The 27,396-nt window shown below is 42.2% G+C and overlaps 1 protein-coding gene across 1 annotated transcript in view; it reads right to left on the reverse strand.

Annotated features, from left to right (window-relative positions):
* The window catches only part of MMS22L (MMS22 like, DNA repair protein), a 426,716-nt gene that overhangs the window by 323,243 nt on the left and 76,077 nt on the right, over positions 1-27,396 (reverse strand). The window contains exons 9-11 of the mRNA XM_069235533.1: positions 23,922-24,101; positions 14,704-14,766; positions 7,730-7,849 (exon numbers count right to left, since the gene is read on the reverse strand). Coding sequence (XP_069091634.1) covers positions 7,730-7,849; positions 14,704-14,766; positions 23,922-24,101 — 363 coding nt within the window. The remainder of the gene's footprint in view (positions 1-7,729; positions 7,850-14,703; positions 14,767-23,921; positions 24,102-27,396) is intronic.

The raw sequence follows: 27,396 nt of genomic DNA on the forward strand, positions 1-27,396 counted from the left end.
TTTTTCTACTTGCTGCAGAAGGACAGGCTGGAGAGGGAAATACTGAAACGCCAAAAGGTTGAACTATTACAAATAAACCTACTGATATCAATCTTCTGAGATTTGCACTCCAACAGAAATATCATTACACAAGCCATAAAGCACACTGCCGACAAGCCAACGCATGCAGACACTGTCAACGGCAAAAACAACAAGTGAACGTTCCCATCTTGTAAGCACTCACCAGCCCACAAACTAGTACAAAAGAACCTCTATTTTGAGGCTAAAAACTGTTGGTCCTCCATTTATGGAGTTGGTTGAAACTCTTGTTCCTAACTGTTTAGAACAAAGAGCTTATCACAATGAAAGTCTCCTGAAAGCTGAAGATTCAGCTTGACGCTTCCATTTTCGGCACAAGCTTTCTACTTTCAAAGATGATGAATGTTTGTCTGGATTCGCCCACAAGCTTCAGTATGATGTTCCAGTGGATGATTTCTTGCAAACTGAATGTCCATGGATCCAAGAGAATTTCTCCATAAGGAAAACATTCCTGCCTTTTTAAATGAACTTTGGGACTGGTCACAGTACAATGAGTACATCTTTCATTAATGTTAAATTCCCTTCCGAAGACAGCAATGTTTATCTCACAGAGAAATTGGCTTGCGCCAACATTCAGTTTCCAAGCCAATGTCTCCACTATCCCAGATAACCAATGTAGTGTTGGTTTTCCAAGGTTGTTCACATACTCTGGGTCTTCCTCTCTTGCTGCATAACTGTGAACTGAATTCAATAACTGAAACAATAATCTAAAGAAGACAGCAAGGTATGGGAATTTAGGGTTTCCTGATGAAGTCAGAGGACGATCCTGCTAAAGACACCTTTTATTAAAAATAGGTGCCGGCCCAAATACTATGTATAGGGCATGATAAAGCACAGCATACAAAGCAAAAAAAGATTTCTCAAAACATGACAATGCAAAAAGGAGGATGACTTTGCAGATTTACAAACTGGAGATACATAAATACCTTGCTTGAAGTAGTCAAGACTATCACATACAGATACTAAATACTGGTAGGTTAATCGTAGACCAAATGATGGCTTCCCGATTTGTTGAATATCATCCTCATATACTATGGCGTGGAAAGCCTAGGTGTCTCATCAATGTAGGAAAGTGGATAATTAGTAGGTGGAGGAACGCACCTTCAGCTAGTAATAATACCGCAAGCACTAATAAGGTTTAGTCAAATCTCAATAAATTAATCCTTGCTCATCCCTGGGTAGCCTGGCAACAAGCAGCCATGCTTAAATTGGGAGACAGGCAACTGTATACCGTTCAATATCACCAAAACAGTAAATAAGTAATAAGACTCAACACAATAACAATTGAACACCAATTTATAAAAATAGAGAATATGTTTATCTTAAAAATGATACTGTAAGGAAATGCCTCCTTGGCATGGTTACCCCCTGACTTTTTGCCTTTGCTGATGCTATGTTTTGAATTGAAAGTGTGCTGAGGCCTGCTAACCAGGCCCCAGCACCAGTGTTCTTTCCCTAACCTGTACTTTTGATTCCACAATTGGCACACCCTGGCATCCAGATAAGTCCCTTGTAACTGGTACCCCTGGTACCAAGGGCCCTGATGCCAGGGAAGGTCTCTAAGGGCTGCAGCATGTATTATGCCACCCTAGAGACCCCTCACTCAGCACAGACACACTGCTTACCAGCTTGTGTGTGCTAGTGAGAACAAAATGAGTAAGTCGACATGGCACTCCCCTCAGGGTGCCATGCCAGCCTCTCACTGCCTATGCAGTATAGGTAAGACACCCCTCTAGCAGGCCTTACAGCCCTAAGGCAGGGTGCACTATACCATAGGTGAGGGTACCAGTGCATGAGCACTGTGCCCCTACAGTGTCTAAGCAAAACCTTAGACATTGTAAGTGCAGGGTAGCCATAAGAGTATATGGTCTGGGAGTCTGTTTTACACGAACTCCACAGCACCATAATGGCTACACTGAAAACTGGGAAGTTTGGTATCAAACTTCTCAGCACAATAAATGCACACTGATGCCAGTGTACATTTTATTGTAAGATACACCACAGAGGGCACCTTAGAGGTGCCCCCCTGAGACTTAACCGACTATCTGTGTAGGCTGACTGGTTCCAGCAGCCTGCCACACTAGAGACATGTTGCTGGCCCCATGGGGAGAGTGCCTTTGTCACTCTGAGGCCAGTAACAAAGCCTGCACTGGGTGGAGTTGCTAACACCTCCCCCAGGCAGGAGCTGTAACACCTGGCGGTGAGCCTCAAAGGCTCACCCCTTTGTCACAGCACCGCAGGACACTCCAGCTAGTGGAGTTGCCCGCCCCCTCCGGCCCCGGCCCCCACTTTTGGCGGCAAGGCCGGAGAAAATAATGAGAATAACAAGGAGGAGTCACTGGCCAGTCAGGACAGCCCCTAAGGTGTCCTGAGCTGAGGTGACTAACTTTTAGAAATCCTCCATCTTGCAGATGGAGAATTCCCCCAATAGGATTAGGGATGTGACCCCCTCCCCTTGGGAGGAGGCACAAAGAGGGTGTACCCACCCTCAGGGCTAGTAGCCATTGGCTACTAACCCCCCAGACCTAAACACGCCCTTAAATTTAGTATTTAAGGGCTCTCCCTGAACCTAGAAACTAGATTCCTGCAACTACAAGAAGAAGGACTGCAAAGCTGAAAACCCCTGCAGAGGAAGACCAGAAGACACCAACTGCCTTGGCCCCAGAACTCACCGGCCTGTCTCCTGCCTTCCAAAGAACCCTGCTCCAGCGACGCTTTCCATGGGACCAGCGACCTCTGAATCCTCTGAGGACTGCCCCGCTTCGAAGAAGACAAGAAACTCCAGAGGACAGCGGCACTGCTCCAAAAGAACTGCAACTTTGTTACAAGGAGCAGATTTAAAGACCCCTGCAACTCCCCGCAAGAAGCGTGAGACTTGCAACACTGCACCCGGCGACCCCGACTCGACTGGTGGAGAACAACCAACTCAGGGAGGACCCTCCGGCGACTCTACGACTGTGAGTAACCAAAGTTGTCCCCCCTGAGCCCCCACAGCGACGCCTGCAGAGGGAATCCCCAGGCTCCCCCTGACCGCGACTGTCTGAACTCCATTTCCCGACGGCTGGAAAAGACCCTGCACCCGCAGCCCCCAGCCCCTAAAGAAACAGAACTTCTGTGCAGGAGTGACCCCCAGGAGGCCCTCTCCCTTGCCCAGGTGGTGGCTACCCCGAGGAGCCCCCCCCTTGCCTGCATCGCTGAAGAGACCCCTTGGTCTCCCATTGAAACCTGAAGGAAACCCGACGCGTGTTTGCACACTGCACCCGGCCGCCCCCGCGCTGCTGAGGGTGTACTTTCTGTGCTACTTTGTGTCCCCCCCTGGTCTGCCCTCCGAAGACGCGGGTACTTACCTGCTGGCAGACTGGAACCAGGGCACCCCCTTCTCTCCATTATAGCCTATGTGTTTTGGGCACCTCTTTGACCTTTGCACCTGACCGGCCCTGAGCTGCTGGTGTGATAACTTTGGGGTTGCTCTGAACCCCCAACGGTGGGCTACCTTGGACCAAAAACTGAAAACCTGTAAGTGACTTACTTACCTGTTGAAACTAACAATAACTTACCTCCCCCAGGAACTGTGAAAATTGCACTAAATGTCCACTTTTAAAACAGCTTATTGTGTTTTATGCAAAAAGTATACATGCTAAAGTAATGATTCAAAGTTCCTAGAGTACTTACATGCAATACCTTTCAAAAGAGCTATTACATGTAAAATTTGAACCTGTGGTTCTTAAAATAAACTAAGAAAAGATATTTTTCTATAACAAAACCTATTGGCTGGATTTGTCTCTGAGTGTGTGTACCTCATTTATTGTCTGTGTGTATGTACAACAAATGCTTAACACTACTCCTTGGATAAGCCTACTGCTCAACCACACTACCACAAAATAGAGCATTAGTATTATCTCTTTTTACCACTATTTTACCTCTAAGGGGAACCCTTGGACTCTGTGCATGCTATTCCTTACTTTGAAATAGCACATACAGAGCCAACTTCCTACATAACGATATGTAGGGAACAAGAGATATGACTTTTCAAAGATTAAATAAAGAATGTGCATTCTAGCACCATAAAAGCACTAACCCCAGCTATCTGGTCGTGCTGGAGCAGTCAAGATTTTGCCTTCGCACTTAGTCACTTTTTTGGAGCTTTTACTCTCGACCTGGAGTGATCAGGTCCTTAAACCCAGAGCTTGCTTCGATGACGGCAGCCTGCTTCAGCGCAATGCCTCATGAGTTTCTGGAGGTCTTTGTCCTCAGCATCAACGATGGGGAGCTCCGGGGCTTTCAGCAGGGCAAATTAGTGCAGTCAGACAGACTCGCAGTTTGACTGCAGCGTCTTGACTCGAGGTAGAGTCAGTCTTCTTTTGGTGCTTTTCACTAACTTTTTGCAAAACGTTACCAAACTTTCAGATTTTTTTCTGAAAGGTTTCCTGAGGGCCAGAAAGTGTCCAGCAGCACCAGCCAAGAGTTCAGAAGCTCTGATTTGTCTCTTGGGGTTTGGGACTCAATCTCCCACAATGCACCTGGTTAGTCCAAGAAAATCTAGGTGAAGCTTGTCAGTGGATATTGCAGGTGATTTCTTCCAGTACTTTTCTGCCTGTTGTTGCAGATGGAGTCCACCCCTTATCCTTCAAGACAGACACAGTCCTTTCGTATTTGGAGCCAGTGCTGTCCTTCTGAGTGCAAGCCTTCTGTGGTGCAGTCCAAGGGTCCAGCAGGGCAGTCCTTCTCCAGATGTTTCAGGCAGGGATTTAAGGAGTTCCTGCAGAACTCCCATATTTATTCCCTGTTCTGGGAATGAGGGGAACATAGCCACCAATGTTAGACCAGATTAAAATTCCACTGCAGCATAACAAAGGGGAAACACACTTGTCAAGCTCCTTTGTGAAAATAAAGGGCGACTTATGCAGGAATGGTTGGCCTAGAAGACCTGCAAGGCCGCTAGGTACCTCTTGGCAGTCCCCACAGTACAGTCACTCTGCAAGCAAGGGAGAATGCAAAACTCAATATATCTAACAAACGGTCCTTTAGGGGATCCACTTTGCTCGGAGTACAAAAAGCGACAAACATATTCCGCCTGCCAGAGTACACCACCTTGATAGAATGACAGCCAAGGGTCTGTGCAGTTGCTCTGCTTATTCGGATCCACTCCAATAGGGAATCTGCCTTATCCTCACACAGCTTGATGCCATTGAACAGCAGCTCCATGAGGGTGGACTGTACCACAGAAGAAAACCCAGACGTTCAGAGCCAAACATGACATCTGAGGGTTACCAAAGAGCCCATGTCCTTGGCTACATAGTCTATTGAGTCGAGGATAGATAGTATATTCTGAAAGGGTGACGCTTGGTCATCTCTTGGGCCCTGTAGGTGATCTGGTAAATGTGTGTTCACCAGAGATGCTACAACCCAAAGATAGAGGTATATCAGCCCAAGAGACCGTGACATTAAAGAACTCTGAAGTCAGACTGCCTATCAAAAACAATTCTTGTTCTCAGCCTCCAGCTTCTTGATTCTCTATCTGCTTGAGCTGCAGGGAAAGCATCAAGGGAAGGTAATTTAGGGATGCAATAGACTTGAATAACTAGGCTTTCCAATGAGGTGTGAATAGAGAGGAAGGCAAGGTCTCCAGGATATCACCTGGCTATCGTTCTTCTCAAAGCTGGATCTATACCACTGGCATCACCTAGCTCCTGATAAACATTTGTATCCTCCGGTAACAAAAAAAAGGTGAAGGCCTGCTATCTCTAGCTGTCCTTTAAGAGTCAAAAAGAAGATTTGGATCACTGCAAAAATGGTCATGAATGGTTGTTCCGCCCTATACGTTTGCTTCTTATAGTGGCAGTGTGCTTCACATCTCAATCGGAGTCATGGGGCAAGCATCAGGATGAATTTGTTTGTAGCCAAGTGGCTGTGGCATTGTGGTCAGTGTGGACAACATCAACAAGGATATGGAAGAAGGATCTGGCACAGGCTGTGAAAATTACACAGGCATTGGCAAAGACTAGTGCAGGCAGAAAAAAAACCGAGCTACATGTAGGTAATGTAGTTCATGTCCTAGGTTTTAAACCAGTACATGGAAGGAAATTAGGTGCTTCCTAGTTTTGGTTGCTTTACATCCAGAGTTGGCTATCCCTCAAACAGAAGGATGTCTTCAACGGATCAAGAAATAAGCCTTGGTATTCTTAGCATACATGAAATAGTCTATGCTCCAGCAAAGCTTCCAAGGTGAATAGCATTCTACAGCCCGAAGCTTCTGCAAGACTTAATACTATTTTAAAGGTAATGACCTACAGCTTCACACTGGCCCTCTTTCCATTTGTATGGCCAAGTGCTTGGATATACATCTCATGTTAGAATAGTGAAAGGCTCGTAACGAGATACTTGTGATATTCCACCAGGATTCTTCTCAGTCTTATATCTATGGATGTTGACATTTTAATAAGAGTGTCAATCATTTAGCTAAGGTTGTTGTATATTGTCTACTACTAGGTTTACATCCGAGGACACATTGGCATGTTAGCTACTAATGTTAGAATTAAAGAGTTACAGAATCCTACTAGACAGGTCTTGCATACATAACAGTGCAGGTTGACTGGTTGTGAAAGGCCTATTGTGGACTTACCAACAACTTACAGGGGCCTAAAGCCCATCTTTTACTTACCATTAGTGGGCTTTATTGTCACTCATTTGCTTGCTTCTTGTTTGATGGCTTTGCTTGTGCCAGCTACTTCGTCTTGTCTGTGGCCTTCCCTTGGAGTATAACCCCCTATGCTGTTTCTTTGATTGGCTGACTTGTATCTTTTTACTGCTCTATTTTAGGGAACTTTTTTCAGTTTTTCGTTAAGCACTTCATGAGAGTACAGGTGTTTTCCAGTTCTCTCCACCATATGATTTCCCCCTCAAAAGCCAGAACCCCTCACATCCCTTGTTGCTGTCTCACACATATGTTGCTCTCTCTAATTTACTTCACGACCCACTGAGCTGTGTTCCTCTCTCCTTCACTTTCTTCTTCCCCTGGTTGCTCTCACACTCATTTGTTTCTTTCCCACTTGTGTTGCTCTCACTTGTTCATGCTTTCCCTCTGCATTCTTGCTCTCCTCCACTTTCCCCGACACTGAACAGCATTGCCAAAAGGAATTGGAAGAGACAACAAGTGCCAAACGGAAGTCCTTATGGCTGTGCTAATGCTTGCTTCAGTATGTGAATGAGACTAATTAAGGAATATCAGCCGAATTTTGTAGGCAGGTCTGCAGAGGTCCATGAATCAAAGTTTCAGAAGTAGGTGAAAAGGATAAAGCAGCCACTACGCAGCAATCAACGTCCTTGCCCAAACCGCTACATGGCGAGACTGTGCTGTGGAAGTAGAGGCTCTGCCATGAGGGGTGCAGTGACAATATGCACATTAGACTGCATTCTGCTTCTTCTGGTTCATCAGAGAACCCTTTCAACCAGGCAGTTTCTCTCTCTAAATTACTATAAGCTGTTATTATGTTTCCTACAAATGTGGGTCTTGATGGTGAAATTGCAGACAGTAAACAAACAGGCTGCAATGAATAAGGGCTAAATTATTTAACAAACTGAAAAGAAGCCATAATGTTTTAGGCAAGCATCTTCAACTCTTTGCAATTACAAATGTATGCAAAAGAATTACCAGATTCTTGCTGTAATATTCCCAAGGGATGGTCACAATACATGGGTTTGGTTCCCAGATCCCGCACAGATTCAAGCAGCAGAGAAGATGCATTCGTAGTTGGTCTTCCAGTATGCCACCCTTGCAAAAAAATACAGAACATTTTGTTAGAATGCTTGGCTTAAGTTCTTAAATCATCCAAAAATAATATAAGTCTTTCAACTTCAATACCTTGCAGATCCTATTAAGTCTATTTGACGATTGCCTCTGTGGCGAGTTCTTCCATTAACCATGAATACACAAGATTAGGAGAAGAACTTCTCATTGTCTAGGCACACAAACAAGTACTTTTTCAGCTTGAAACATTTTTCTTGAGAAATTATGGAAAATTAGTACAAACATTGCATTGCTGAGAAAGTAAGGGTATACAGGAGCTTATTCAATTACTTTACAGCAAATGCACAATTATACTGAGAGAGGGATTCAATGTTATTTTTGAAGGGGTCTTCATCTGTTGCTTATACAACTAATTCAAATGCCATCAGGCCGATAGACAAATGGTATCCCTGATCGACTCTACTGTGAGAATTGCTGGCAGCGTCATGATGGAAAGATTACTCACTTGGTCAAACGAGAATATGTCCTCCTAGAAACCCAGTATGGTTTGGAGACAAACAGTGCTTCAACTTAAACCTTCCAATTTTTAAATATAATGTTGCCTTTAATGGATCATTACACTTGGTTTTTATTGACCTAGGCTCAGATTTGTACTTTATCTACAGGATGAAACTCTGGTTAATTTTGGCATCCATGGGCTTTGATGAAGACATACTTAAGGTCCTAAAGCCTCTTCACCTGAAATGTTCTGATACAGTGTGTTTACTGCCAATGGGGGAATGCACATAGGGCCTTAAATTGGTCAGAAGGGTTTGACTAGGCTACATTCTAGCTCTTTTCTTTTTAAACATTATTCAAATGACCTAAAACATGTTATCAACCTCAAGCAGGATATTAAAAAAATTAGAAGTCAAAATTTACCTAACCTTCTTTATGCTGATGATATTCTTAAATCGAGGACAGCAAATGGGTTGGAAAGATTACTGGACATAGATGTGAAGCTTAGGGAGGACCTATATTAGGTAAAATATGTCTTTAAGACTTACATTTAGACCTTGGAAACCCAAGACAATCAGATGTAAGAAATCAGATTAAGAGATAAGCATCATTAGGACTTTTAACCGTATAGGTGTTTGTTCCGTGAATTTGGTTTCCAAGGCCGACTTTTACAAAACTAGGATACTTCAGTTTTTACAGTGACAAGGAGCAGTCTTACATTTTGCAAATAAATTACGCAATAAACAATTGTTTAAGCAATATTTTAAACAGTAAATGTATTTCTAAGGTTAATTATGGAGAAAGTATTTGAGCGTTTGTGTATGTTTTTTGCTTACACGTTGTAGAAAATAGATTATGCAGGAAGCTACTGGGCTTTTTATTCAGGACCTTGTAATACTGCCATGTAGAGGTGTGTCTGAAATATTTGGTTACTCACCTACATACAGCTAATTTATTATTGTGGAATTAGATTTGGACTAACCCAGCCACAAAATCTAATCAGAAAATCATCTGGGACGCTTTGAAGCTAGATTGCACCACTAAAATCCAATGGCCCTGCTGCTACGACAGAAGGTCCTACTGATGTCTGATTAGAGTACAGATGCTCATGTCCTAAAGCACCTGATTCCACACCATCCTGGCTCACCCCTTATGCTGAGGCCTAAAGTGGGCTAGGAATGGATGGTGTGAGGCTTCTCTGGCATTTCTTTATCGCTAGTCAGGGCTAACAACAGCCAGAGTAGTGGCAGGAAAAGCCCCAAAGTAAAATTTCTACAGCCCGATACCCTTGACCTCATTGTCAAGGAATTGGATCAAGAAAAGTTAACCCTTCCATTTGGCAAAATCAAGAAATTTCACTCACCTTCACGATGGACATATCTCACATCTTCACTGGCAAATTTCAAACTTTGAACAGTCCTAATTACAAGTACACAGACATATTTAAACCAGTTCTCTATTATAAATAGCAGATCCACACCACTGTCCTTTAATAGGTCACATATCTGATGATGATTTGGGGTAATAGATCTCACTTTCATGAGGGTACATCTCAGCAGATGGCTATGAGATGAGGGTGGAGGAAGGGTGGCATAGGTGGAAGGTAAAGAGGAGGAACTGACCACATAATCAGGAAGGTTTCAGACTAAGAGGAAGATCTGGTGATACGGCAGATAGAGTTACTGATTCAGATTTAAGAAAGGATGTTAGGATATGAACAGGATTAGGTGAGCGATAGAGGCAAGGCTCAGAAGGACAGTTAATTGTGGAATGCTTATTTGGGGTGGTGTAAGAAAGTTTCTGAGGAAGGAAGAGGAAAGACTAAGTAATAAGGAGCAATAAATAGTAATTATTTGAGATATAGGTGGTGGGAGTTGGTGACATACTGGAAATCATGTAAAGATTAGATTCTAATAGCAAAATAAGATATAGGATATTAGGAAATGTAGTTCAGTAGCAAAGGAATTATTTAGGAAGTTGTGTATTTGAGACATTGTATGGACAGAAGAGTGGGACAAAGTGAAGCAGGGAGTAAAAGTTAGTTGGGACGATAGGGTGTAGAAGGTGTTCTAGAAATTGTGAAACATATTCAAATAGATAGATGAAGAGACATAAGGGGTCAGAAGCATTGGACCAGGATAGACATTGTAATTTAAGCAGGAGGAAACAGAGATGCAAGTTCAAAAGAGAGGAGCCAATGAAATACAAGGAAGAGGGGAAGTTGTGTCAAGTTAATTTTGTGGTATCAAGCTTGAAAAATGAATTCAGTGCTCAGACGACACACGAGATACCAGCATGGGGACTGGCCCAAAAGAGAAAATGTCTCCTGCAGTATATTTTCTGCTCGAGCTAGCCACCTGCAGGAGATTTTCTGCTTGAGAATCTCTTGCTGAAAATAATTTGTGCAGGTGTGTGCATATGCAAACTTCATACATTTTCCATAATGTGTAATTCACAACTTTTATTAATTTCACAAGCATAAAATCAAGTTGTTTACACCCCAAAAATACAGTTCACAATGGAGCAACCCACAAAAGAACCTATCATTTGTAAAGACTACCTAAAGGTAATACTAACAAGCACTGGTAAAGCCAATAGGTTTCGCCTATGCAAAAGCAATTGCCTTTGCCAATGTATTTTTGCCATAATTCAGAGCAGGATGGCTGCTGTGCAATATGGCTAAACGTTAGAATAAAAGAGCTGTATCAAAGGTGCCAAGCCTATCTGTGAGAGCAATGCATGCATCTTGGTGTTCTCGGAGAAACTCCCCAGGTTTTACTGCTCGCAAAAAGACCACCCACGAGAGACGGACATTAAATAGCCTGTTGAGAAGAGTTCTTTAAAGACATTAAGTTCAGGAATGCCAGGGATAATAGTCACACACTGGTTCGTCAGAACGGCAGCTTAAACAGTTGGGGGGTAAGGGGGGGGGGGGGGGTTGGCGATGGGATTTGCTGAGGCTGGACATGGAGAGGGGTGTTTGGCTTGCGGAAGGGCTACATATTTCACACGCAGATTATATCATCACTGCGCTTGCAGACCAGGATGTTTTAAAAGGGAGAGTTCAGCCAAAACTCCTTTAGGCTTTCATTTGTTTGGGGAGAATACACGTCCTGAGATGGTAAACTATGGGCGAGCTGCAAGCCCACTGTATGTGAACAAAATACCTGGCATACACAGTGCGTGCACTGTGTAGGCGAAACTAGATTATTGGACGTTTACATATCGATGTCCAGCTCAGTAAATGAAATTGCTCCGAAGCCGGCCAGACATTCATTTTCTCCCTGCTCCACTGCCTTGAAGTTCATTTAAACAATCTGCGGGAACCGCTTGTTGACCAGAACAAACATCTGAAGTACACATCACTTAATCACAAAGCAGCGGCTGGCACAATGTGTGTGCGCAGGGCTTTGTAGGGGTCAGTCCGCTGCCAAGGACTGCAGGGCGTGCGTTCCCTGCGTGCAGATATAGTGATGCAACAGGGATAGCCTGACTAATGTGAAGTGAGGCTGTGATATGGATTGTCGGCACGAGAGGGTTAAATATGTGCAGTAAAGCACATCAGGGCCCTGAGTCAAGCTAGTGCGCTTGGAGATGTCAGTCCGTGCGTGCCATGACATACAGCAATTGCAGTGAGAGTTACCCTCGTTCAGCGCAGTGTGGTGTGGTGTGGTGGTGTGTGTGTGTGTGTGTGGGGGGTGGGGGGGGGGGGGGTATTTCTGCTGGCAGTATGTACAAAGACATGCATCAGAGTGTGAGTGATGCTGGGAGGGGTGGCGGGGGCCCGGTGGTGTTGGAGAAGCCGAAGTGAGAGAGGATCAGAAAGCACAAGCACTCAGATGGAGTGCTTCAGCACAAAAGAAAAAGTAGCTCCAAAAACAGCAGCAGTGGAAGGACACGAGTAATTGGTCCGTGCTGCTGGCGCAGGTCAGATAGATAAAGGGGGGATGACACTTGCATGCCGTGACAAACTGAAAAGAAGCAAAGACACTGGATGTTCACGTCTACTGACTTCAATAATAATGCAGGAGGAGAACACAATGCCACAATTCAGGCATAATGTTCAGCCATACGAACAAACATTGACACCATTCTCAATAGAAGTTGAAGGCCCTCATAATTGCACAGTGAGCATATTCAGAGCGGTAAATTCATTAAAAGGGCCCAGTTAATGAAGCAGAGCTTAAGGTGTAGAGCATAATATGCTAAATCTGAAGTAACATGGAGACTTGAACATTGCTGTATTCGCACGCTACCTCGCTGGAGACTTTTACATAGCTATTGTCACACATTATCAATATAGGGACATGAGCATTTGATCTCCGTGACGACTGGAACATTATCTTTACACACTATCTTTCCGGTGCTGAATATCCTCAAATTTGCAAAGCACCTCCAAAGGAACTTTAACATATTGTAACTGCACACTATTGCTGTGGAGAGGTGAATATACCCGTGGTCAAACACTACATATTAGCTCTGTGGGGACTTGAATACTATCTTTACTGGCTAGTTCTGTGAGGATCTGTAACTAAAATGGACATGATTATCTTCACAAGCTATCCGAGGGTATTTGAACATTCATAAACCGCTTCGTATATCAACGTGGACTTAAACATCTTTACACACCAGTTCTGTGGGGACTTGAACATAATTATGTTCACACATTATCTCAGGGGACATGAACATTATTTTCACACACTATCTCTGTGGGGTCTTGAACATACCTATAATAACACACTATCTCTGTAGGGACATGAACATTATTCAGTTCACACATTACTCCTGTGAAGACCCCTATAATGACAGTGTCTCTCTGGGGCCATGAACATCAGCAACAACCAGTGCTGGACTTCAATCGCCATTACAGGCATCTAGTTCGGGATGATTCTGATATGAACACATTCTACCTCTGTGTGGACTTGAACATCAGTATCATTATACACATTAACAGTGCATGATAATCCAATGGAGATGCATATTGTGGCTCATTTGACAAAAAAGAAACTAATTAAATTCTGGGATCCACTTGGCCACATTGTTTGATCTCCTTAGTAGTTTCCCTTTCTCACTTAAGGGGATTTGAGCATTAAGCAATGGGTTAATTACAGTTTTAATATGCCTCTCTCCAATAATGACACACAATAGTTTTTTCTGATCGCACAACTCAACTCAACTTTTTGTAGCCCTAGGAAAAGTGAGTTGGTTCATATCCAAACTGATTATTATTTAACTTCTGAATACCACATTCAGCCGTATGCCTAGGTATGGACTCATAATTAGCAATTATGGAGTAGGTCCTCACAAAGATGGTAACGTGTTTAAGACCCCATAAGGCTGGCTCTGTGAGCACAATTAAATCACAATACTTTTAGCAAATATGAAGTTGGACCCTATACCATGATTTTGTTCTTTAAATATGTGTTTTTAGTTTATTTAAAAAACATTGGGAAAGTACAGCCCCTCAAAAGGTAGGTTCCAGTCACCACAAAGATGCTAGAGAGAGAAAGAAACAGGAGCGAATGTGAGTTCGAGTCTGACTATGAGTTAGAGAGCGAGCGAGATTCCTACTGTTGCAGATCCAGAGGCCCTTTCCTCCCCCATCCCTAATCCTTTGCTTTTTTTTTCCTACTGGCTCACCTGTCCGAGCTCTCTTTCTTACACCTTAATGTTTGCTGTTTATTTTTTGACCGCTATAACCAATAAGGTCTCACTTTCTCTGACCATTGTGATGTTGTCTTTTGTTCACTCCCTGTAACCAACATTGCAGGTATTTTCCAGTCTTCCACTTTCCCTGTCCACTGTATTTCTCACCTCCCACCCTACATGTTTATTTTTAAATTCGCACTACTAAGAATTTTTGCTTCAGTCCTCCTTTTGAACCAACTTTTCTCAAATCCTTGCATTATTAAGATTATGAGTACAAAACAATTTATTATTAAAATAAACTCATCTTCTTGCCAGCCTTAAAATGTCAAAATGTTACAGTAATGTCAATATTGATGCCTACTCACAATCTGTACTACTGTTTAGTATCTGCTTTAAGTACTTTATTTACATCTTGCAAAAAGGTAAAGACAACTTAGCTCAGTGCATTAGAACATCTGCCTAAACATTGTGTGTATTGCATGATGAGCAACCGTTCAAATGCTGATTGGACAGCTAAATTGGTTAAAAATTGTCCGGTAACGATATAAATGTACTTACCCCAATAAGTAAGCCAAAATACTTTAGTGGATTGCATAATAAACAAATGTTAATATCGCTGGATTACCATCATCATTATAATAATAATGTTATAACCACAAAAAGAGAACAGGGCATCCCACAAGTCTAATTCAAAACTGAATGTTTCTCTTGTCCTTTAATGATGTAAGTACCTGCACATTACTAGATTTTTTCAGAAGTTCTTCCACAAATTTCCAATTTGGCGCCATGATTTTCTGGAAGAAAAAAAACATCACATAGTTAGCATAAAAGACTAGTTACATGTGTAGAAAAAGCCCTACATTTTGGCTGCATTATTCTTTTGCAACTCTACATTGTTGTTGGAATGGCTAGGTGTATCACAGAAGACTCTTTGCACCAATCACAAACAGAAATACCTAAATAAAAGGGGATTCAGGTGACTTTATGATTAATGAGAAGACCCAATATGCCAGACCTCATCAGGGCTTTGTTAGATCAGAAGAAGTTTTGAAATAAACTTTCATAGGGTTCCAGTCCTTCCGTATGTTAAGCGCTGACCTTGCATTTTTGGGATGGGAATGGCCCTTGCATGCTGTATAGGTATATTGCCCAGCCCCAAACATATATATGGTATCCTGTTTTTTTAATTTAGTCTAGACATCACACTATTCAAATGTGGGTGTGTTGGTCTATGCCTGTCCCTTAAAACGGCTGAGGGCCTGAACCTGTCCTGTGACATCGAGGGCACACCAAGTGTACCCTTATTGACAGACAGTTGGCTCCCATCCTTTTCATGGGTTGAGCACATACAGCAGTAGTGGCAGTGTGCCATGTTTTGTGACACCATATTTGTTGCCAGCCCTCTTAAATGTATCACTAGACTTGAGACATTCTGGTCCACTCGTTAAAGGTTTTGCTTCTCTGTGCTTGCCCAACTCCTAGTACTAATATCCTAAGTGCAAATTGTACGTTTGTGTGTGTACCCTGCATGAATCAAAATAATAGAAGCCTGTGAAACCCATGACGACACCCCTGGCCAGACCTTTTGCATAACATGGAAGTTATTTTCCCCAGATAGTAGAAGTGTATTAGTGGCATTCTTTAATATGGAGAGAGAGAAGACCTATACAATGAAGTAGAGGAAGAGGAGAAAAGGCTTCTTTAATAATTAGGCCATTTGCTTGGAAAGAAACTGGCGATTAGCCTTCCTGAGCACTATCATTTGGTGGATGGTTGGGGTGGGGCGTGAGACTGCAAACTCTGTTATGCAAAATAAGGGGACCTCTTAGGCGAATACTAACATTTTGTCCTTCCAAGATCACTTTTTGTTTGGCTGAGGACAGCCAGGTGCAGAAACCTCAGACCTCTTTATGCCTCTGTTCAAAGTGCTCCATGCTGGAGACAACCCTGCTGTGAGACATAATACTCTACATAAAGGATGTATATGAAAAGCAACCTGGAGAGGACCCTTAAAAGGAGAACTATTATAAGCCCATTCTGCAAGGGCAGGCAGTGGATATACATTTCCAATCTGCTGTTATTATACAAAAGTGGGCCCCTAATATCCCACTTGTTGATCCAGGTTTTCTATAGCCAAGGAAGGGAGTGCTCCACAGAGTACTCAGAGGACTGCTGTGCACCCAAAGCTGGTATCTGCCTGACAACCAGTTTCACAGAGGTTAGGGGACATCATCGGAGTCTAACCCTTGACCTGAAGCTTCTAGAAGTCAGTCTGCCTGCTGAGAAAGGGAAGGAGCCTACCAACCCACAGAAGGTGTGACTGTCCCGGAGGGGCATGGTGCAGCGTCACCCCAGAGTTAGCGTGGCTTCTTGAGAGCGAGCTGCGCACCCCAGTGTCAGTGAGTTACATTCGCTCCAGTAGAAGTTCCTGGTGGGAACTGTGAGAACTCAACCTGAAGATCACTGAACCCAAGCTGGAGCTGGAATTCAAGGCCTGCGTGGCTTGTACTAATCCGTAATTTCAAGGAGAAGCGAGCCCCTACTAACATGTAGTGTCAGATGAAGCTCATCCTGAACTAATCACATTGCCCAGAAGATGTTAGGCCTGTGCTCACTCATGGTGCTGATTGGTTAGAGTGTGGCCACACCACCAATAAGAGACTGGTCTATGCATGGCTGATATACCAAAGGTAGGCCTATTCCTGACTGCACCACCCGAAAGTGATCATCCTATGTGGGGCTTCACCGACCAGAAGCATCTGCCCACCTGATATGAATGTGTGATCAAGTCTTCTGGCAGAGGGAGGGGGCGCAAGGGTCTCCTTCCTTGCCTGCAAGACTGCTGACTACAGTCATTTCAGATGTGCAGTAGCCGGCTTGGCGCAGGCAGTCAATATAGAGACCCCGATATAGTTACAGGTTCATACTTTTTCCCCACCCAGAAGTGAGTAAGAGGGCATCTGTGCAGAGACTAACCCAGGCGGCCACCCGAACTGACTGATGCAAGAACTGAGCAACTGAACTGTGAGAGACTGAGTGCAACTTAAGATAGATCTGCATCTGAGCCATAATGAAGCTATTGCATTCATTCAAAGGGAGAAATGCCTAGGCCAGAAAAGGGGGAAACTGGGGAGAGATGGTGTGCATTAAAGCACTTTTTTTACTTAAATATGAAGCACTGCAGTGAACAATCAGATATTGCGCGGTTGTGTGAATTTTAAGCCCTGAGCTCGAGTAGTGCCACATTACCTGCCTAAGAATCCTGTGACTGCTTGCCGTAGTTATCAGGGGGAGTCAAGTGCAGAAGGGGATTACGTGGTCCTGTTTGCAGAGCCTAAATAGGACATCCCTGTTACATGAGAGGCAAACAACCTCAGTCCCCATGGTGAAGGCCCAATAGACCACATTTGATACCCCCCTCAAAAATGCGGTCTGACACACTTTTAAACACAACAGTAATCACAGGCCAGAAGAAGTGATATTTACAGCATGTAGACGCATCCAGCATTTTTGTGACTTCTATGAACCACTACTTTGCCACACAGAATATAACTGTACTTCAGTGAGTCACCATGGCAAAGAGACAGATACTCGGGTCACCCTGAAATTTAAAAGCTATATCATCTCTTTCCATTTATGAAGCAGGTCACAAAAAAATATAGAAATTGACTTCAAAGAGTTTTTATCCTGAGAAGTAAGGGATTTTCACTGGAAAAAGTGGACTCAACTCTCATTTGTGAGAAAGCACACTACCCCACTATATCCTAAGAAGTATGTTGGTAGAATTCAATGCCAATAGATAAATGGTAATATGTTTAGGCAATTATAGCAAGACACAGGAGAACACCTCAACCCCAAGATGGTAGGGGAATTATAAAATCTATGCTAAACATCTCCTACTAGTGTTAGATATAGATAAATATATTCATAATTTTCAAGACATATCTAGTTAAGGACCAACATGTGCTACCAAAGCAGAAATGGGTGGTCAAAGATTAGGAATTTGGTGAAGACCCTTGTACTGAATTCAATCCAAAACTTCTGTGTTTGTTCCAATTCTAGGTGTCCACTGCTCTTGCCCTTGAAAGTTTTGGTTATTCACGTAAGTCTGAGAGTATCAGGGCAGATTTAGAAATTAACAAAGATCATATGAGCTGGCATCCTTTAATATGTCAGACATTAGCTGAGGCAGAGATATTATTCAATGAGGAAGACACTCTCCTGTGCACCCCGATTAAGGGCAGAGAACTTCAGTCATGCCTGCATCCTGTATACCTAGGGACGTCATATCAATGGCATTAAACCTAAAACAGCCTGCTCTCCAATGCATAACTGCCTGGTGTCTTCACACTAAGAGCATGACTAGCAATAGGCTGTTACAGAAAGCCCTTTTCACACATGGATTGCTCATCTTTAAGCACACACCATTTTCTGCAGACACTGCAGGGAACCGGATATAATGAGGCACACACATTGCAGGAATAGTGATCTAATTAGGAATCTTGCAGATGATGGAGGGATATGAGACCAGAAATAATCTGAACTTTGTGCTTATGATTTTAGAAATGGAAGGGCAGAGCTGGATTTGCAGCACTTTGAGAATCGCAATCACCAGGTTTCTTTGACTTTCTGACCTAAGTTTGACCTAACAAATAAGATACTACTCATTGCATGTCGAAAGCTCTGAAGACCCGCAAGAGGGGAAAAAAGAATATGCACACAATAAAGAAAATAAAAAAATAATAAACTATCTTACTGCACAGTCAAAAAGGGGACTAAAGTACAGTTCTGGAGGCAAGCTGAGTTGAGAGATGGAGCCATCAGTGGCAAAGAGTTACTTATAGACATTCTAATAATCATAATCTCTGCTAAATAGTGCTTTATGCCTTTGACACACGGAAATAAGGTAAAGAGCACAGCTCTGATGATTTTTAAGACACAGGAAATTGCTGAAGCGGTAGAACTTGTCTTTATAAATTGGAATGAAACATTCTTTGTTGTAGAGGTCGGACAGTCCACTTAATCTACTCATTGTGGTCTTTTTAGGGCTTTTGGACTGTTGAGTACATAGCTAAACTATATGCACTAAATATATAACATTCCAAAGCCTCAGGAGGTCATTGGAGCCCCATGACCTTTGCGAGTTCCAGGACACCTCACGGGTAAAAGGTTGGGAGAGTACTGGCTATAGTTACATCTATATAGGAAATGAAAGATGGACTGCATGTGGTTTGTGGGCAGCTAGACGTCTAGGGTGTGCTACATAATACAGCACAAGTGATCTAGGTAGGGAAACATCTGTCATAGGACTCTTATCATGCTGAAGGTGCTCTTTGAGGGGAGTTTTTAAACTATGGTCACACCCAGGTTCTTAAGTATATTTGCAGTTCCTAAAGTAGATCCCATTTCTTTATGCCAGGCTATTGCTGGGTCGAGGTTTTTCCATAATCCACATGCCTCTTGTTGAAATGAAGAAGAGTGTTAGTTGAGGCAAAATGTATATGCACACCTACATTTTGTGTGAAAGGTGATGATATTAATAGAAGTAGTGATATGATTTGCTTCTTTAAACAGGGATGAGGGTATTAGTTTTAGTGCAGTGTCCTGTATTCCTATATATACACTCCTCTTAATAAATGGTGGTTTATGGCATGAAAGGCTGCTGAAAGGTCCAGAATATTAATGCAGGGGCTCTCTCTGAATCAGTTTTCTTGCAGTCAGATCAAATAACAATCACTGCTGATTCAGTGCCTTTTGTTGGTTTGAATCCAGTCTATCGGTCAGAGAAGAGGTTGTTGTTCTCAGGGAAATGTGAATGAAGAGCTTTTTTTTTTTCCAATCCTTTTTTTTTTTCCAGAAGTGGTCCATTAGATACAGGCCTGCAAGATACAGAGTCATATATGTCCAATTCCTGCTTCGATATAGATTGTTTCAGTTTGCTGGAAACTTCACTTGATGAGAGATTTGTTACGCCATATTCTGCTAAGGTAACTTCACAAATCAATAATGTTTTAGAAGATATATAAATAAATGGCATGGGTCAACACGTGATCCAGTAAGGCTGATAGGCCTAATTAGATCATTTGTTTTTTTTATGGATGATGGATTAAAGGGACATAGTGATTGATTCACAAAGGTTAAGATACACTGCTAAGTTTACAAATTCTAGTAAATGTACACTTTGTAGTAAGTTTACTACTTTCGGTATTCACACTCTCAGAGTCAACCTACTACAAAAGTGTAAATTACATGTCCCCACCCCCAGAGTAATGTAGTTGGCTAACTCATGTGCGGGTGGATGACGTCCCTCTCTAAACTGTTATAATATGCTGTACTGGAGTCTCATTGGCTCAGTGGGAGTTCTATCAGAAGCCATGCCTGTGCCATGGAATCAACAGAACATGGGCTGAGTGAGAAGAAACTGACTATTGGTGGGGCAAGATCTGTGCTGTTTTGTGCTGTAGTGTTGATGGAATAAAGAAGTCTTTAAGTGCCATTTGCTGTGTGAAGTTCTTCATAACACTGGCAACGAGCTACCCGAGAGGGGCAGGACATCCATCAACACACCTCAAAGATGTCTGACTAAGCCCTGAATGCAGAGTTTGTATTCTAATTCACTGAACTCTCTCTGCTGTACTGTGCAGATGACAAAACTCCCTGAGCAATATTGTGAATACTTTTTTTTAATTATTATTATTATATTTTCACAAGCTGCAGGAGCTCTGATCTACTTTGTCTATTTTCCTGAAGCTGTTAACTACGCTCGTGGTATTGCCTGTTGGTGGGGCAAGAGCTGTGCTGTTTTATGCTGTATTGTTGGTGCAGTAAAGACGACTTGAAGAGCCATTTGCAGTGCGAGGTTCTTCGTAACATAACCCCCTTCCTGGCCCTTCCTATATCCCTCTTACTGCTCCCTAATTGCATAACTTCTAGTAGTGAGTTTGCCTTTCTCCCCCACCCACTCCTCTGTGTCCCTCCCATATTTAAAACTAAAATGTAGACATATGTGCCGAGACTCCACATTCGGGGCAGAGAAATCCACTCTTAAGTACAGGCAAAACTTACACTTTGTAGCATATTTTGTATTACTACACAATTTACTAAAGAGTGCAGTTTGTGAATCAGGCCCATTGTTTCGAATCAGTGTTACTGCGGTCGAGATTTGGTCCAACTGATATTCTGATTTTGTAAGTGGCCCATTTCTTTAGAATGTAGGACTCAAGTTCGTTGGCTTTTCTAGTCAACTGATTTTCCATTGAGTTGCATAATTTCTAGGAGTGAACAGCAGTGCGTAAAAGGCAAACTGATTGTTAACATTCAGAGATAGCTTTGGTTAGTTCTGGATATTTCATTAATCGAGATAGTGGCATCTGCAAAGTTTGGGAGTAGTGAGATATCTTGGCTTTTGAAAAAAAATAAAGCCTTGAAGATTTTGTATTGCGTTTTTTCATCCTTGTAATGTGTTTTTCTCCACTGCTGCTTAAGTATTCCTATGTTCTTTTTTGTGCTTATATCTGAATTGAGCCAATTTGGTTTCTGGATTGGCTACCTTTGTTTTGAGGTTTTAGTAGGAGTTACTGTATAAAAGATATCATTGAGCCATTGGTAGGATTGGTCAACAGACATTAGTAGTGTCAATGGATGTGACTTGTTTCTGGAATGTATTGATGTTGAAGGCTTTGCATATTCTATTATAGGAAAAGGTTATTTGGTGTTGTCCTTGTGGGCACCTTTAAGTTGAAGTGCGTGAGACGAAGGTCACTCCATGTGATGGCCTTACGTCCTTAACTGAGATAAGATCCTTTGAAGTCAATGAGGCACCAAGGCTGTGGCCAGTGGCACTTTCTGCCCAAGCAGGTGGTGATAACTAAACTCCAAGCACATGTAGATTAGGGTGGTTAACTGTGATGTATGCTACAGAGTCTAGAAGGAGGTCAATAAAAATTATGTTTTGTGGTGGTGGCCAGTAGATTAGAAGGAATGCAACAGTGTCAGATGAAAGATGTGAATAGAATTAAAATAAGGGCTGGAAGCTTGATGTTGAATAACCTTTGATCACAGAGGCTGATAGAGAGATATTGTACACTACAGCTAGACCTCTGCATTATCTATTGTTAAGGTTCTTACTGTAAGTTGTTAAGTACATCACCAGAGGTCTTAACTAAAAAGGCCACATATGTGTATTGCATTCTTCCCGACGCCTGATGCATTGATTATTATGCATGACAACTGGTTTTCTGAGCAACTCTAAGGTCATTTGATCCTTGCTTCTTTAGATTCTGCTGGTAGTTGGTCTAGATGTTTTGGCAGCGTCGGTTGTAGGATGGAAGCAGATTCCAGTTCTTTGACTTGTTATGTGCATAGGGATATGAAGACCTCTTTGGCAGTATGATAAGGTATTCCTGTGGTAAGGTTACTGAGTGTCCTTGGGGACCCCAGGCTGTCCTCCGAGACTGCTGAGGCTCATATGAGTTTGGCACAGGTGCCCTTGGAGGGCATTCCTACATTGATTGATTTTCTAGTCCCTGTGCTTCCTATGCTATTCTGTCCTTCTCGTTCGAAGTGCTGCCCGGGCAATGGAATTTTGGCGATTCCAGTACCACTTCTCACTCAGCAATGTAATTTAGTCTTTAGGTATGCTGATAGAAGCTTTTCTTCTGGAATGTCCAGTAGATGAAGTAGAGATTTAACTGGGTTAGGGTTGGAAGAAGGCTGGGTATTGAAATTGTAAATAATTTTTAGTTAAAGTAGAAGGTGAAATATGTATGCCAATCGTTATAGAAGACTGACTGTGGACAGGACTGAAGGAGTATGTGAAGATTAGTGTGGAATACTTTAAAGCTGTTAAAGGTTTGGGTCCTGGATGCACATTAGCGGATGGTTTGATACGAGTACGGGAAGCAATGGATGCAATCGAAGAAGGTATGAACAGTGATAGGTGAGCAGAAGCTGGAGAGGAGAGCAGAGAGCAGTATGAGCCACCAGTAAGGTAGTGCTAGAATGGCAAAAATGGGTGGATTTGTTTTGACAGTTGAGAAGAGGGCATTCGTGGTGGATAAGGAAAATTCATAAGGAGATAACATTATGGAGGTAATATTTGAGAGATAGCTGGGGTGGACTGCTAGGGAGAAAGTGGTAACAGGATAACTCTGTTCCTCTTCTTGATGATCGTAAAAGGTCAAGCATTCCTTGGGAAATGGACAGGAGCTACTGCCTGGGGTGCTTAGTCTAGTAACAAAGTACTGCAATGAAAAACTGTGGAAAGGCAAAGAGTGAGGCCGAAAAAAGCACTTCAATATATTACTTAATACAGCCTGGAATCTACTAGAAAATGGAAGGCTCTTTCTGGATGTAACTGGTATGCACTGTGAAACCCAGAGAGAAAAAAGAGAGCACAAACAAGGGCAAACATTGAAAAAGAGAAGTGCAGCAGCTAGAAAGGAATTCAGACTCCAACTGACATCTGCGTCCTAGAATCAGCACAAGAAAAAGTTGACATGATTCTAAAAGTGTACACAGTGGAACGTCTTTCATACTCAACCTCCGCGATAGTTCATCTCCAGATCAAAACTGAATGTTCTCCAAAGGCGTAAGCCTAAATGGTGCATTACCACATGGTCTAAGCACTGCACATTTGGAAACTACCATACATAATAAGTGCCTCACATTTGGCAATGTAATATTTTTGCCTATTTTAATCTACCTTTCACATTCAGTAACATTAAGTTAACAGCACACCACAACAGCTAGTAAGTACAAACCAACAGTCCATGTCACATAAGTTATATGATTGCTTCATTCCGTATATTTAAATATATCAACAGTTGGAGTAATTGTTCATATATGATGTTTGACTTACAGTTGTGGACCTTGATTATGAAAGTCATTGCACAGTAATGTTAATTATTATTCTGTTTCTTACTAAATACCGTATACATCACAAATGTACCTTCTCTTCAAGACTGCCATTCCGGTCAAATTGGTATAATAGTGCCAAGTGAGTAACAATCCACCAGCTAAAACTCAAAGGATCCTTGCATTGGACAGTCTCATATAGACGAGGGCCAAGAGTAGAGCTATCTCCAGGAAACAGTTGCCTCAATAATCGATTCAACCAGTTCCAAAATGACTGAGAATAAAAAACAAAATATTCAAGTCATGTTAAGTTTTTTTGGACAAACATTACAGCACATCCCATCTTTAGTCTATGGATCAAAAACACAAAACACTATTTTACACATAGTATTTCTTTACCTTTTGCGGTCCAATAAAACGTAAATGAGCATTTTTTTTTTTTACAGCCTCTTAAGTTTTGTTCTTTAACATGTTTCTAAGCAGTTACATGGTTACTGAAAAGGGAACATTGGCACAGGAAGGGAAATAAAACCATTTACACCCACACCAAAGTAATAGAGACTAGTGGAAAAGTCAGGATTATTGTCACAAGTTTCCAACTGGTAGCCAGCAGTATCATTCATCTGGCAGGCATCTGCACCTCAACCACTTCTAGATCCAATAAAGAGTAAACCTTCAGAAAATGTTACCATATCAGGCATCTCATCTACCAATTGAATCAAATAAAAGATCAGTGCAGTACTTATGTGTCATGTATGATTCATATGGTTTGTAAATGTGAAATAATGCATATGTGCAGATTCTGCAACAGACCTTGCTAGAAGTCTGTGATCGAGTATGCATGATGTGGCTACTGTTAGTATCACAACTATTTCCCAAGCTCCTCCTGATCAACTACATGTATCAGAGAGCAGTCCACGTAAAGAAACAGCCACGCAAGCTGAATTAAATTGATACTTTGTACAGACTAAACACAGTAGAGTGAATAAGGAAAGAGACAGGCCACAAATGCTTTTATGACAGATGATAAGCTGAACTGCTTTAGAAAAAAAGGAGTTTGACTCTGGTCCTGTCATGGATTTGTAATAGTTCCTGACAGTCGGAGAGGCAAAGGGGTATTTTGTCCTTCATGTAGTACAGAAAGTCAATGTTGTTCTGTGAAATGGTTAGTGGGTTAGCAGAGCTTTCCTGGCCACATACAGCTTATACTGTCTTCTTAGCAGCTGCTCTGGTCCAACCCCAAATAGGAATTAATTCCATTTTTGGTAACGAAAACCTGGCACATGCAGGCACAATAATGGCAATGCCTTGTATAATTTATCTGCCTTGCGTGAAATATTTAGGGCGAGTCTGAAAACAGGAGCAGAGTGACACTGCTTTCTTTCTGGTAGGGGAAAAAAAAAAAAAAAAAGAGTATTGTTGCCAGTGGAAATAAATAATACACCCACATACAGTGAGACTGTCACAGATTCATTTTAGTTCTTTGTTAAATGGCTCCACAGGTCAACCCACGTTTAAGGGGTGGTGGCCTCTAGAAATGTTGATGTACATGGCGGTAAGAAACCCTTTGTACAAGAACACAAAGAAAAACTTGGGGAGGTGCACCACCCATGTATATTTATAGAACAATTGTAAATGGACAACACATTTATTAGCATATGCAGAAGCGCAGACACACAATTGTTTTATGTTACCTCACAGAGCTATGCAAGTTATTTGTGCTGCGACCATCTTACAAATGTCTTACTCATAAAGAGGATGGCATTCATTACTGTGACCAGAGACCAGGAAAGAGGACCTGAAAACTCTGGTTCTGCTTTGGTAAAACTTGAGGCAGCATCTTTCTCAATGTTTTTGGGTTTTGAAAGGATGTTTGGGCTAAAGAAATACTGATTCTTTCAGATGACATTCTTTTTTACGTTTTGTTTTTTTAAGGTATGAACCTAGAATGGTGCATTTTATGGATCAACAATGAATTTCTTTTTTGGAACAGAAGCCTGCATAAACCTTACATGCCCTAAGAACGTTAAGGTTAATGAAAGAGTGTTTTTCCAAAATAGAAACTCTATGAATGGGGAACCCATTAGCTTAAATATTACTTATATAGCTCCCATGCCCCAGCAAGTTAACGATTGTTGAGAAAGTACAGGGAAAGTACAGAAGGATTGGCGTTCCTTTTTCACATTTGTTGCGAATAAATCCAGAAGCACTTTGCTCCACCTTCTGCAGCGATTGTTGTTCCCCCTCCCATTCATGCCAGTAATCTTGCTCTTAGTGAGAGGGTCTGCAAAGTCATTCACCTTTCTTACGAAATGCTCTACGGATGTTGATGGACCAAAAGAAGCAACGTCTATGCACATAGTTTGCAAGGATTCGTGCAACTTACTGCTCAATGCTTTAGATATAGAAATGTTTGTTTTACAGCATCAACTGTCGATCAAAGATCAAACACAAATTGGACATTTTTACTTTTTAATTTGGATAACATAGCTAAAGCCCTATTTCTAACCAAACCATGGCTCAATGAAAGTTTAATGCCCCATATAGTCCAGGCTTTATCGGAGGACTACTATATGATAAGACACAACAGCATTAAAAAAATGAGGGGGGGAGGTTGGTACTGCCCTTGTGTTTAAATAAGATGTCAGCTGTTCTATCTTTGACCTTCAGGTTCCTGAGAGCAAGACCCTTATTTTTTTCTCTTAAACTTTTGCACAACTTATCCTACTCAGGAGCCCTCGTCTATTCTGCTGCTTGGCCCAGACTTAAAATTCTCCCATGCTCTTCCTGAGGCTATTGCGACGCATGCTCTAAAATGAATATTTTAGGGGACAAAGCTTCACTTCATCAGAAATCTTTGCACTCCTGTGGTCAATTTATTAACAATTTTGAAGCCAATCAACTACCTACAACTTGACAAGGGCCCCACCCAAATTGCTGACTATGTTCTTCCTTGATCCACTTGATCCAGTGTTGACAAATATAACTAATCTTGTAGTAGATCCACCTATTCACTTTGAATGGACGGATCATTATACTATAGCAATCTCCATCTCATTTGGTACTGTGACTGCTCCCAATCCTGTTCGGTCCACCTTCTCCCAGAAAACCATAGTCCAGGCTATCATCACATTGTGTTTGGACTAAGGGAACATTCTTTATCTTGGTATCTCGGGGACGCTACTTATAGGTCTCCAAACAATACAAAATGCATAGGCCTGCTTGCCTATGCAGGTTCCAAAACATCATTACACCTCGACCCATGTCACCAACCTGCAATGGTTACCGGTCAACAGATGACCTCAAGACCCTCTGTTTCACCAATATAGGCCCACAATACCTTCAACATCTCATCCAGCCTTATACTTTCTCTATGGCTCTTAGGTCCCCTAATTTTAGGCTGGGTTTTGTTCCAAGAATCAATAGAGCAAGACAGGAAGGCAGCTACTTCAAATACCTGGCCCCAAAACTTTGGAACAGGATTCTATTTCACCTGCATCAGTGCCCCACTGAAGCGATGTTCAGAAAGCAATTGAAGACCAGGCTGCTCCAACCAGTTACTTGCACGT

Source organism: Pleurodeles waltl, chromosome 5, assembly GCF_031143425.1.
Source record: "Pleurodeles waltl isolate 20211129_DDA chromosome 5, aPleWal1.hap1.20221129, whole genome shotgun sequence".
NCBI lineage: Eukaryota > Metazoa > Chordata > Amphibia > Caudata > Salamandridae > Pleurodeles > Pleurodeles waltl.